Source organism: Aspergillus uvarum (assembly GCF_003184745.1).
Source record: "Aspergillus uvarum CBS 121591 unplaced genomic scaffold BO82scaffold_97, whole genome shotgun sequence".
NCBI classification, from domain to species: domain Eukaryota; kingdom Fungi; phylum Ascomycota; class Eurotiomycetes; order Eurotiales; family Aspergillaceae; genus Aspergillus; species Aspergillus uvarum.
In genome coordinates, this window is record NW_020291394.1 from 30684 (window position 1) to 43861 (window position 13178).

At 43.8% G+C, this 13178-nt stretch overlaps 5 protein-coding genes across 5 annotated transcripts; 4 read left to right on the forward strand and 1 right to left on the reverse strand.

Moving 5' to 3' along the window:
• Nucleotides 1-2: 2 nt before the first annotated feature.
• Nucleotides 3-1064, forward strand: BO82DRAFT_359530 (uncharacterized protein). Its single transcript, XM_025636602.1, has 3 exons — nucleotides 3-73; nucleotides 128-780; nucleotides 829-1064. The coding sequence occupies exons 2-3, from the start codon at nucleotides 137-139 to the stop codon at nucleotides 950-952; spliced, it is 768 nt and encodes a 255-aa protein (XP_025486206.1). The 5' UTR covers nucleotides 3-73; nucleotides 128-136; the 3' UTR covers nucleotides 953-1064.
• A 1560-nt stretch (nucleotides 1065-2624) lies between these two features.
• Nucleotides 2625-3257, forward strand: BO82DRAFT_369714 (uncharacterized protein; the record flags this gene model as incomplete). The annotated part of the gene is made up of 1 exon (XM_025637179.1): nucleotides 2625-3257. One exon carries the CDS (start codon nucleotides 2625-2627, stop codon nucleotides 3255-3257), a length of 633 nt encoding a protein of 210 aa, XP_025486207.1.
• Nucleotides 3258-4137: 880 nt separating this feature from the next.
• BO82DRAFT_427198 (LipA and NB-ARC domain protein) lies at nucleotides 4138-7856 on the reverse strand (the record flags this gene model as incomplete). The annotated part of the gene is made up of 9 exons (XM_025640382.1): nucleotides 7732-7856; nucleotides 7454-7679; nucleotides 7347-7406; nucleotides 7229-7298; nucleotides 6954-7180; nucleotides 6705-6903; nucleotides 6496-6651; nucleotides 5403-6444; nucleotides 4138-5356 (listed from the first exon to the last, which is right to left on the reverse strand). The coding sequence occupies exons 1-9, from the start codon at nucleotides 7800-7802 to the stop codon at nucleotides 4138-4140; spliced, it is 3270 nt and encodes a 1089-aa protein (XP_025486208.1). The 5' UTR covers nucleotides 7803-7856.
• Nucleotides 7857-8258: 402 nt separating this feature from the next.
• BO82DRAFT_379142 (FolC protein) lies at nucleotides 8259-9970 on the forward strand (the record flags this gene model as incomplete). The annotated part of the gene is made up of 5 exons (XM_025637669.1): nucleotides 8259-8285; nucleotides 8344-8475; nucleotides 8537-9420; nucleotides 9475-9632; nucleotides 9717-9970. The coding sequence occupies 5 exons, from the start codon at nucleotides 8259-8261 to the stop codon at nucleotides 9968-9970; spliced, it is 1455 nt and encodes a 484-aa protein (XP_025486209.1).
• Nucleotides 9971-11231: 1261 nt separating this feature from the next.
• BO82DRAFT_379143 (uncharacterized protein) lies at nucleotides 11232-12572 on the forward strand (the record flags this gene model as incomplete). Its single annotated transcript, XM_025637670.1, has 3 exons — nucleotides 11232-11322; nucleotides 11373-11750; nucleotides 11839-12572. The coding sequence occupies 3 exons, from the start codon at nucleotides 11232-11234 to the stop codon at nucleotides 12570-12572; spliced, it is 1203 nt and encodes a 400-aa protein (XP_025486210.1).
• Nucleotides 12573-13178: the final 606 nt, after the last annotated feature.

Below are 13178 nucleotides of genomic sequence, written 5' to 3' on the forward strand. Positions count from 1 at the left end.
AATGCAGATATTAACTTGTTTAAAAAGAGTAAGTCTTTTGAAGTCTTCAATTGGCACATTGGAAGACGAAAAGGTATGATTGCAGTCCATCCTCAAAGAACAAAACTAACTGCTTTATGACATTTAGGAGATAAGAATGTCCTCAAAAATTCTGAATTTCTTTAAGAAGATCTTTCATGTAAAAAAAGATGACAACCGCCTATCCATCATGTGTTCCTCAATGGTGAATGTCATCCAAGACCCACTGCTTGTTAGGAAGCCTGGTACAAGTGACACTTTTGGACCGGAGAATTTCAGTCATCTGTGCTCCATTACAGCATACCATGGAATCAGGTATAGGGAGGCAGATGAACCATTCTTGCTGATAGTGGGCGACTATGGTGCCACGATCGGACTCAAATCTACGCTTTGGCCACGCTCATTCTTCAATACCTGCGCCTTGCCTCGAAGCCTGCTGACTCAACTGGTTCCCAACGATGAGCAAGAATACCTGGAGGTAAAGTATGGCTTTAATTGGTCTAGTGTGTCAGTCGAGGCGAGGCTTATTTCAGTGCCTACGTGTAAGGCACACTGGACTATGACGCTCGCTGAAAATAGGAAGAGCGTCAATATCTCTCCCGAAAATCAGGAACTTCGATTCTATGACGACTTTTCAAATATGAAGATTCACGCTCTGGTAACCTTTGAGGCTAAAGGATACTCTGTACAACACTTATCTGCAAATGTGTGGTTTCCGGATCATTTGAAGCAAAATGACACTTGCCGTTGCGTTGATTGGATGTGAGTTACTCTTATTAATTGAAATATGCTCTTATTAACAAATGATAGCTACCTCAATTTTTGGAACTTCGAGAGGAATGGCTTTCTTGACCTCAGTAAAGGGTGTGGCGACGATCTTTTCACCTTCTTACAGCAGAAACGTTATGAGGCAATTATCTCTGCTGCAAGCTAGCATATTTGATGTTGATTTGAGCTCTATCACATATAAAGCTGTCTTGTCCTGCTTTTTGAGATTTCGTGATTCAATTCTGTGGATATAATTGCTCCTATGGCTGCATCCTCGGGGTTGCAAAAGAGTGAATTCAATAGCATTGAACTTATAAGATTCAATAAGCAACTACGATCAATCACCGTTATTCGGAAACAGGAGAATGATCACATTGGTTTATCTTGGCTTTTATTCATTCACCTGGAGGACTGTACCTTATCTGCCTGTCCGGAGATTACACTAAAAGGCTCGTCTATCAATTGGAAGGTAGAAGAGTCTTTTGACCTGAATAATTATCAAAGTGTAGCATTCTATGCTACAGGGTACTGCCCACCTTTTGCCGATGTTAGCGCCGCTCTCTATTCGCAGAAACATATTGAGGAGCCAGAGTCAGATGATTTTATTCCTTGGGTGTAAGTATCTATTAAATAGTATTACGCACAGTACCAGCTAATATTACCAGCTCCAAATTGGTCAGCTTTCTAATAGCACGGGGATGGGTTTCTGGTGACCTGAATCAATTGAAGTCGCTATGGGAACGCGAGACATAGCATCTTCTCAACATGACCGAGGTTTCTTGGACAGGGATTCTTGAGAGTAAATGGAGGCAGACCGGGCTCTCTTATGTACACGGGTGTACTGATTGTTTAATCCTGGTATTGCCTGGAGTTCTTCTTCCGAAATCCATGCAAGTCTGTAAACCAGAAATTCCTTCATACCATTTACTCCTTCTCTTGAGTGGAATACAGTATGAATGATAGTACCTGTCGAGTGGCGACTAAGATCGGAAGACATAGATCCATAAGGTTCGACAGCCTCAAATGGCTCGACATAGATTTTGTCGGTAGCACGAGTATTGCCGCTATGAGGTTCTTCATCAAAATGCGCATCATTCTGGTACGAAGTAGATAGCCCAGGGCCATAGCGCGGTGAGGTCATAGGAATCGTATCGGTACTGGCCGTGTCATTGAACATAGACTCAGGGGGGGAATGATTGTTCGATACTAAATACCATCGAAAATGTTAAATTATGTCTGCCTTGGTCTATTATAGGTAAGTCACCTTTCAGGGGATCCTCTGTAGGAGAAGCCATTTTGTAGATTGTAACAATTTCAAGTAGATAATTGAGATATCAAGAGCCTTGAATCGCGGCTCTATTTATACAGTTCTTAATTAATTTTAATCTGTGATTTCAAGCACAGACGCTACAATCTGGCTAACTGCAGTCTTGCTGTGAGGTCTGCTGAGTTTGAAACGATATATAAATTCTTTGAGTTCCTATTCAGATGCCCACCTTTCGCAAGCGCAGATCTTTGGTCGATAGAATTTTTAAGAAGAGCTTAAAGCCTACTCGCAGGCCTCAGCTTCTTCAAATGCATATAGTGTCAAAATTTCCTAAATGTTAGAATCTCTTCGATTGGATATAAAGACGTCTACTGACCTGAAATAGATGGAAGTTCCAATGAATGAATCACCAGAAAATGCTTTGATTGACTTGAGAAGATCTCAATGCGAACTTATTCGAATTCACCATCGAAGCTTGCGTCGTTCCTCCACAATGGCTAGAATAGATCAACAAAACAAAGAGCCATCTCCTGTGCCTCTTCCTTCATTCAAATCTATAATTTCAGCAACAATGTCGCTTCGTGTCAAGCTGAATTATCTATCAGAAATTACTCGTTCACTTATCAGCCGTGAGCAAAACAGACGTGGTGCGATGATTTCGATTGATGGATATTGCCCTAAGGCTGTGGAGTTTATCACATCCTATCTTAATTACATTTTGGGCAATAACTATATGTCCGATATCTTCAGAGGCCCGGTCACTCCGGTTATCTGTTCTCATTGCACTCAGCAGTTGCAGCGTCTGGGTGACCAGGCTAACGCGTCTTGGAAGCTGACGATAGCCGAAGTCGAGAAACATCTTCAGAAGCAACAAAAGCACCGCTGCAAACCCGTGGCTCTTGTTCCGCATTATCAGCTTACATCAATTGATTTACTCTGCCTAAATTCACCTATTACTCACCGAAATATCTCACCCGAAGACAAGTGGAGACAGCAAGCAGATGCTTGGAAATGCTATGCCAGACCAGATATCATTGTTTACATTGATGATCTGAAGAACGAAGACTATTTCGAGTTGATTCAAGTAGGGGTACAGAATTTGATCATATGTGGCACTGAGCGATCATCAGGCTTTCCAACATGGCATATCAGGCGTCGTATGGTGAAGGTGCTCAAAATCATACTAAACGAAGCCAGATTTTGATTATGGATATGGTATTGGGACTCTGTGTATCAAAATCTTAGAAACCCTAGCTTACGTTCTAAATAGCTCGAAGAATGACTTTGATAGGGCTAAATTCATGATCTTCATCCTTACTTTTGAAAGAGATATAATCAAGCCAAATGTTACATTGTGTATGCGAGCGTTAAAAGGACTCAGAAGTCGAAAATCATCTAAAATCTTTTGATCAGATCAAAAGCATAGCAGAGATAAAGCAGATGGCTTCGGCTTACAAAGATCATGTAATATTTTGTCATATTACCTTATCTGCCCGTAAAATAACCGCCAGGCAAGCAGGCAAGCGGCTCGCCTCTTCCCGCATTCTAATTCACATACATTTTTGAAGTGGTTCTTCAACGTCTTGAAGCCGTAAAAACTGTCCTTGTTAGTTAATATCTCTCGCAAAGTATCTTACACATGAGTATCCTACAGAGCTACGCTCACTACACCGCGTCAGATTCAGTTCTTGAAAGGGAGTCGTGGCCGTGGAGACTAAAGAGGCTTGATTTTGCGGTTATTCGGCTTTAGGGATCGATATAAGGTATCCATACAGCCAATAAGCCCTCGTTGATAGTTCGACCACTTGGTGATACTTGGTGATATATGAAGTATTTGATTGGGAGGTAACTTTCCACCCTTGTGGGCTTTAAAAGTTTTATAAGATGTCCATATGCACGGGGGAAGAAAGGCAGAATGAAACTGTATCGGCTTCACGTAAGTAGCCCACTTACCAAGGAGCGATTGCCTTGTAACAATAGGTCTCTATACAGCCAACGACTGACCACTCTTCTTCTGTGCAAGGCTATGGATTGTCCTCAATGCACTTGAGGCCACAATTTCAGGCTCGTGCTCCCCCGTCAAACTATGAAGACAAAATCACTGGGTTTCTCCCCTCACTTCCTAGCACGGTCACGATATAGTCATACCAGTATGAGCCAAGTCCCACAATCCAATATCTTCCCTTCTCATCTGCAAGGTTTTCCTGCGCTTGCTTCATGATATGTGGACACTCGTCGTATCGACCAATCCGTGATAAGATCTGAGCGATGGAGTACAAAACAACACCATGATTGAAACCCCGATCCCAACCTGATTTTCTCAATAGTTCTGATGCACGCTGCCAACGAGCAAGTGCAGTATCTAATTGACCTTGGAGGTGTGAGATTCTTGCCAGTCCGACCCACACGCGAAAATGCTGCGTAGTCTGGCTGACATCTGGATCAGTAATTCGCTCGACGACTGACAAAAGCTCTGTCAAGCACTGCTCAGCTCTCATAAGCAAGCCACGTCGAATAAAGCTTTCTATGAGGCCGAGCCGTAATTGCCTCCCTGTACTGATGTTATACCATCCATTCTTAAAACTTATTTCAAGGGGTTTCTCGATAATTGTTTCTGCTTCCTTTGGTCTTCCAACCTCGCAGTACAATGCGGTGATATTCGAGATTAGATTCATCTGCCAACCAGTACTTACGTAGTAATCCTCTGCTGAAAATCGACTGAGTATTTGCTCCAAGTATGGCAGCGCCTCTTGAAATCGACCCTGGTTTCGTAATATCCTCCCGATCATCACATCACGACTTTGTAAGACCAGAAGCTCCATCGATGATGGAGCATCTGGATGAATGGGCTGCCAGACATCGAGCTCTTCTTGGGCCCGTTGGAGATCGCCCTCTCTGATAAGAGTCTCTGCAAAAGAGACTACGATATCTCCTTTCGTGGCATTCCATCTCACATCCGAAACCAGAGCCTCGTCAAGCCCCGGCAAAGCTATGCTGTGGATATGGTTTTCGAGAACTGTATATGACTGCTTGAACTTGCCTTGCAAACGAAGAATTTTGCTCTCGACACAGGTAGCCCATCCTTTCAAATAACAATCTTTCTCATTCGACAGAAGAACTTTTATTCTGTCAATGCATTCGTTTTTCCACGGAAAGTAGCGGAATCTTGCAGCAGAAAGGAGCATAATAGTAACAGCCTTCTTGAGAGCAAGGTAGTTATTACAGACGGAAGGGTCTAATTGGTCGAAAATCTTCAATATCCGAGGGATATGGACAAACATCTCTCGTCCAACAGCACCAAAACTATGACTTGTTAGCAGCGAATCTCGGTGATTAAAAGGAGACATACTCATCATCAACATATACACTGAAAGGAAATGCATGAGCGACTAGCAAAATAGCTTGTATCTGCCATTTTACACGCTCTTTCTGAGCAACTCTATGAGTTGCACAGTCCTGAACGAGAGGGTGAACCGATATCGCCTTTCCTTCAGTTCCCGTGGTATTTCTCTGAATCAATGAGAACCCAAGCAGATGCCCAAGTTCTTCATCCAGTTGCATTTCATCCCCGAGGAGAGTGGTCAATTCTTGGTTGAGACCTGTCTCTTTGGGTGTGATATGGGCGATTTCCCCGTCGCGGCCCCACACCTTTTTCATTGAGCATGCTCTGCGGAGCATTGTATCGGTGATATTACCGCCCTCGAGGTATGAGAAAAGTATCAAAAGGCCTGAAGCTCGTGGAGCGTCTCTTTCAAGTTGACGAAAGTTCAGCTCCCAGACAGTCGCCACGGTGTTATCATAACCACTTATTCCAGGACTGATCTTGAGTATTTCGTACTGCTTTTCTTGAAAGAGGCGCTGATAGTCTCTCAGCGACTTCTGTCGTCTCCGGATAAAAGCACCAGCTTGATCGATTGCCAGCGGAAGGTATCCCAGCTTTCTTACAATAGCATTAGCCTGGTCGAGATTATCCTGCGTCATATCACTGATAGCAGCTTTTTCAAGGAGTAAACCTATGGCAGCATGCTCATCCAGGGGTTCCACGGCTTGACCTGCAGGAGCAAGGACACCGACGGCTACTGGATCGCGACTTGTGATGATAATGTGACCCCAAGAACAGACCGGAAAATACTTTGAGAGTGAGACAGAGTCCAGGTCATCTGCGCCGTCGAAGATCATGAGCCAATGAGTATTTCTGGGTCTGGCGAACCACTTTCTCAAGAATTCTATCTTGTCAGGTGTATTACCCAGGTGCAGCAAATCACAGATACGCTGGAAATCGGCCATCAACGTAGTGTTTGAAGTGGCATTGAAAAATACCACACCATCTTTATATCTAAAACGATTACGCAGAGCGTACTGCAATGCGCTGTGTGTTTTACCAGTTCCGCCTGCTCCGAGTTAGAAAAATTAGACCTCTAAATAATGCAAGTGTGAAATACCGAGGCCAGTCAGTGCATATATCAACTGTCTATCCGAACTAGACTGACTGAAATACTTGTCCATATTGTCTAGAAGTTGTTGTCTTCCTCGGAATGAAGTACACCTATCGAACGGCACATCAAATACAAGTTCTGTGTCCATATCAAGTTTCGAAACTATTAGACTGGTTAGTAATGCGCGGCAATCTGTCGAAGAACTTGAGACTGACATTGTTCTTCTCGCGAGCAACTAGCGGGACTAGTAAGTGCTCTTGTGATATCTTGTTTAAACTTGAGTAAGCGAGTAACTACCGGTCTATAGTTTCGGTCCTTCACAGATGAGAATCGTGCAATATTTCGATGATCAGCGAATTGACCTATCGGGATCTCATTTGGGATGTTGAGGATTGCCGACCGCTGCTCAACGACCTAAAATGGACTGTCAGACCTTTTATCTAATTCAACTTATATTGGCATACCAGTCTTTTGAAAATCCCAATGCTTGTCATTTCCATCTCGAAGAATGATACAATTTGTAACTTCCCTGCTTTCTCCACGAAGTCTTCTGTGATTTCAAATAGCACTTTGGAATCTTTGCGAAGCAAGCTCAGCAGTCCGCGAGCCGGCCGGAAAGGGGAACAAGCATGGATGATATTCGCTATGACCTTTCCTGTATCGGCAACACCACTGCCACTATGAGGGGTTGCTACGTCATTAGCATGATTGAAACTAAATGGCAGGTGTTGCAATATACCTAGAAAAATGACCCCGTAGGCGGCATCTTGTACATGTTGCTGCTCCCTTGGGCACCGTATGAGAAGGGCCTAGGAGCAGAATTAGCCAAGTTTATTGAGGTTTGAACAGTTTCGTACCTTCTTCACAACAATTCCACCAAGGCTATGACAAATATAGACAATAGGTCTCTTGCATTCCTGTTTGAGTGTAAGCAAACGCTAGCGTGTCTCAGCTGAATTCAAACCTTTTCCGTCTTTCTCAAATCGACCAGTTCGGACAGAAGTTTCATGGATATGTTTCTAAGATCCTGGTGTCCGGTAAAATTGTTGAACCGTGCATTGTATCCGTATGTCATGATACGGATGTTTGGCAACTCCTGTGGCAATAGATCACGAAGCCACATGACTCCACTCTGCTTGTGGGTCCAAGTCTCTATTGCATCTCCGTTAAGCCCGTGAACCGCGATGAGGCTGGATTTGGATGAGTAGAACGATTTATAAAGGAGACTTGCTTAGTCCTTACTCATATGTAATATCGTCCGAGCTAGGCGGTTGGTAGAGGACTGTTAGTCCGTATTCAGTACTTGTGTTCATTCTAGGCGGTTTGTTTCGAGACGTGCTTGACCATATATTTGGTGAGGCTCTGATGGATAACAGAGAGCTTGATTTCGAAGGGAAGATCTGTCCTTTAAGTACTGACATGACATGCTGCCTCGGAAACTAAAATAGTAACAGGACTACACGCGAGAAAATCTCACCAATAGAGTGAGGAGTGCAAGCGCCTGTGCCTAATGTGACAATGATAACGTAAGACTTCCAATAGGCACCCAGGGTGCACGATAAGACTTTGCGGTTCGGATCGCAGGTGTGGTGGGGCAGGTGAGGGGTAACTTTGTGTGCCTTGGTCATATCGGTTTAGTGTAATTTATCTTACTCCATAGTAAAGCTAGAATCCAGCTATTGGCTATAAAGGCAAGCAATCTCCCGCGCACAGTTGGTGGTTTTTGACCGTTCCCAGTTAAAAAGCCACCTGCTACTATATTTACAAAGATGATTAAGTCTACACCGAATTACATTGTATATTCTACATTCCATTCCAGTCTCTGGTAATATCAACTGATATAGAATTGATTAGGAAGCGATACGAAAATTAAATACGACGCAAACTGGTTTCAAAGTCTTACGAGATCGGATTCAGTCAAAAAAACTCCTCAATGAATCGGCTTTGGATCAAATGCGAAATTGGGTTCAATGTCTAGGCTACTCGGTAGGCATACCTACTCACTGCTCACCGAACATGTCTGATATAGTAGACACAACCTAAATAGATCAGTGATCTTGACAGACTCAATGTAGTCCATGTTGCTGGCACTAAAGGCAAAGGCACTACTTGCGCTTACACAAACTCTATCCTTCAACAACATCGCCTTTCACTTGGGACTCCTCAAAAGATTGGGCTTTATACTTCACCCCATTTGACAACTGTGCGCGAGAGAATTCAGATCAATTCAGAGCCATTATCGGAGGAGAAATTCGCCAAGTACTTCTTTGAAGTCTGGGATGCTCTTGAACTTGAAGATCTCAACTCGGCTATCAGACCATCTTACTTTCGATTCCTGACTCTTATGTCATTTCATGTCTTCATGCAAGAGGATGTTACCACAGCCATTTACGAGGTCGGCGTTGGAGGCGAACTAGATTCTACTAATATTATTGCCAGCCCTGCTGTTACTGGTATTACTACACTCGGTATTGATCACGTTACTATGCTTGGTAATACAATTGACAAGATAGCGTGGCACAAAGCAGGGATCTTTAAGAAAGGATGTCCTGCGTTCACTGTACCTCAGGTATCTGATGCGATGGAGGTTTTAAAGAAACGTGCAACTGAAAAAGGAGCTTCTCTGAGTATAGTTGAGGAATATCAGGCAGTCCATGAGATTGACATTAAACCAGCAGAACCTTTCCAACGGACGAATGCTTTTCTAGCTATCAAATTGGCAGAAACCGTACTGAAAAAGCTTGGAGTTCTCACAAGTTTCAGGGGTGGTGAGCTGTCTACCCTATTTATCCAAGGGCTTGAAGATACTTTATGCCGAGGGAGATGCCAAGAACTAGTCATGGGTCATGAACATTGGTATCTTGATGGTGCGCACACTCAAGAAAGTCTCGAAGTAGCCTGCTCTTGGTTTGGAAGAAGATCGGGTATCAGGTTGGTTTCTCTTCAAGTCACTGTTAGACTGGAGTGCTCACAGAAATCCGGCAGTCTTCCGCGCGTTCTTATATTTAATCAACAATCTTCGAGAGACGCCATTTCGCTTCTCAAAACCGTTCATAATACTCTAGACAAACGTTTTGGTCTCAAACTCACGTGCGCCATTTTCTGCACAAATAGCATGAATAGACTGAAGCCGAGTAATATCGGTGTGTATCATCATCTAGCACCTACAATTCATGCAATGGAGAAACCGAAAAAAATATGCTGTGACTAACTTGTGTGACCTCAAGAATTCATGAATCAAAACGTCGACCCAGATGCGATCCAGAATTTATCTTTGCAAAGAGAATTAGCGCAAACCTGGAAAGAGCTGAACCCCGGAGATAAAGTGATCTGCTTGCCCTCGATAGAAGCTGCTGTTGACCATGCGAGAGCGATTGCCAGAGAAAACCGCGAATTGAAAGAGACCGAGATATTTGTCACAGGAAGTTTCCATCTTGTCGGCGGTCTGCTGTCTATATTGCAAGAAGGTCAAGAGATTTAGGAGCGTGCCTTGTGCGATTGATTGGATTCTTTCGGAAATTTTCAAGGCATAATGAAGCAGACTTGCTTGGTCTGACTTGGCTAGGCTGGTCTTCGTTTCACGGTTCTGAGCAAATAGTTCCCTCCTCTTTACCCGACCCCGGCACCTTCACCTTCTCGTTCAAGCTGTAACTCGTCCATTTTCCTTTTCGCCTTCACTAGGCAAGAGTCTTGCCCGAAATATCCGCAAAAGCTAGAATGACAGCCACATGCTATTATCCCAACCCTCAAAATCTAAAATATAGCCATAAGGCTTAGTTGCAGTCAATTCGTCCTTACGATCACATTTACTTCAAATGTCTTGTTTGGTGAAATGATCAGGCTTATGACTTGACAACGTTCTTATTGACATGGCTAGTCGTCATTATCGTGTAACTTAGGCCATCTCTATGCCAATGGCCGATTCACTTGGCCGCTAGCTGATTAATTGTGAGCGAAAGTGATACTGTGTGGCTCAAGTCTTCATTTTTCATTTTTCTATAACGAGGCATTTTACACGGTTTTGCATTATTGAAATACAATCAATGTGTCTACTGTGCTTGGCTTACGAATATGTATGGATAAGCAATCAGTAAGGCGGTTCTCGGATGTAGCACAAGACAATATAGCGAAAGCAGAGCATCTGGTTTTGCCGCGTGGAATCTCCTTAGCTGCCCCTCACAATCCCGCTTTGCGCATCCGTGTTTCTTGAATAGATCATGTGACTTACGGGGACAGGGGCAGGCACCGCCGATCGAATTTCACCGCCGCGAGCTTCAACACAAATGAGCTCTTAATCTTGTCTCTACGCGAATGACATCTGATCTAAATATCTTGAAAATCGGGTCTTGCTTCAGCTTTGTGCAAGTCTACTTGCAGTCAGTCTCGTGGTCTTTCTGTTATTCGTGCCAGCATCAATGCTGAGGCACATTCAGCCGCCTTGCTCATTCCGTCTTAAGCCACGTTTCCCAACCTCGACTTTTTGCGGACGCGCGACCCTTCTAGCGCCATTGAAGGCACCCAAATCATCATTTACTACAATGTCCTCAAAAAGATTGACAAAGAGGCGGTCTGATCACGATGAATCGATTCACCCCCCAGAGGCACAGCAATCTGCACAGCGCAAACTGGAACTCGATCTTCATAAATTACGTTGCCTAGCCTCATCTCTTCTCGACGGCAATCCCATTTGCGTACACGTGGATAAGCTAAACAGTGAATTCAGTAGAGGGTTCCTGCTTACTATGGATAATGGGTGTAAACTCATTGCAAGGATACCATGCACACGCACAGAACAAGCCTTCCTCGCGTCTGAGGTAGCGACACTCAAATACTGTATGCTTCATATCCTGTTAGACAAACTCTTTGAAGCTGATATCTTCTAGTGCGTCAATATACATCCCTTCCAGTTCCAAATGTCCTCGCCTGGAACTCAGATAAGACAAATGAGATTGGTTCGGAATATTTGATCATAGAGAAGACTCCTGGGGTTGCTCTCAAAGACTTGTGGGGAAATCTAAGTACCCTGGATCGCTACAGCATAATTGAGAAGATTGTTGCTATGGAGACTGAGCTTGCAAATCTGGATTTCCCAGCATTCGGTGCTCTCTACTTGCGGGGTTCGGCATCTGCTCAACCGAAGTATTATCCGCTGGCGTCTGAACGCGACTGTGGTGAATCTTTCTGCGTTGGACCAATATATAAGTTGTCACAAACAGATGACAACACGGAATCGTCTGGAGAGTTAAAGTCTTTCGGGCCTTGTCAGTCTATTTCTCACGTCCACGTTATTCTTTCATATTTGTTATTGGCTATCAACACTGTTCTAACCATCCTTTCAACCCACTGTAGGGTTATCTTTTGAAAATTTCGCCTCGTACTTCGGTCAGCAACAGGTGACTACCCAAACAATTCGCCAGAGTGTCGAAAATAAGTTCCAAGCTATGACTCAAGTTCATTTCGACCCTATCGATGAAACTAGAGCCCTGCTAGAAAAGGCCTCGATTTTGACGCCTATTTTGACCTCGGACAATCGAGTCCAGAGAGTCTCGAAACCAACTTTGTGGCATAGTGGTTTACCTCTTGACGATATCCTGGTTTCGGCGACACAGCCTACAAATATTCTTGGAATTATCGGTTGGCAGTCAGCTAAAATACTTCCTTTATTTCTACAAGCACAGTTCCCCAAATTTCTTGGAACTTCCAGATCTCATAAACTTGGCGATTCTATGCCTAGCCTCTCTGGTTTTGCTGAACTCAGTCCCGAACAGAAGCAAAGCGTACTTCAGAACCAAGACACGGCCGCCCGTACCAGATATTACGAAATGTGCATATTTGACTACAATAACCCAGTTTATGAGGCATTGAATCTTGACCCAAAACTGACTGAACTGTATCGGTACTACGACTTATCCACAGAGGGTGATATACTAGGCCTTTACAGCTACCTAATCTCTGTCTCGGCAGAATGGGATAGTTTGGGATTATCTGGTGATTGCCCATTTCAATTCACCTCGGAGGAGTTAGTGCAGTTTCAGAAGCAGCACGCTCAATTTAGCGATGCTTTGAACACAAAGAGCTCATGAATTATGACCGTTTATTGGTGGTGATGAGAGTCAAAAAGTGGCAGACAAAGATGCCAGGGATATCTGGAAAGAGTTTGTTAGGTATACCACTTCACCAGTATGGCATTTGTTATTTAATAATGATAGGCTATACTCATGACCTTCATCCTTGCTTTAGGAAGAGATGTAATCCAGTTTAATATTATTTTGTGTATGCAGGATATCGAAAGGACTCAAAAGTCGAAAATTATCTGAGAGTACTTGATCCAGTGAGGACCATGGCAAGAGCAAGCAGATGTTTTCGGCTTACGGTAGATCTTGTAGAAAGATAACGCAGTTGACATTGAGCAATGAGGTAAGCCGCATTAGCCACGTAGTGGTCGTCCTTAAGCAAATTCTCGAGGCGGAAAGGTGGTAAGGTGCTGATTTGTATTTCCACGCAGCAGATAGCTAAAGGGTAAAGGGCGCTAACTCTAAGAAGGAACACTATACCACTTCAAGTAATTCGCCGTCACCGCAGACTACGGAGTACTGTCGCAAAAACGTCCGTGCAATCACACGCGCGCGCGATAACGATAAGAATAAGACAGCGCCCCACCTCACCTCCAATCTCCGCGATAAACCCGC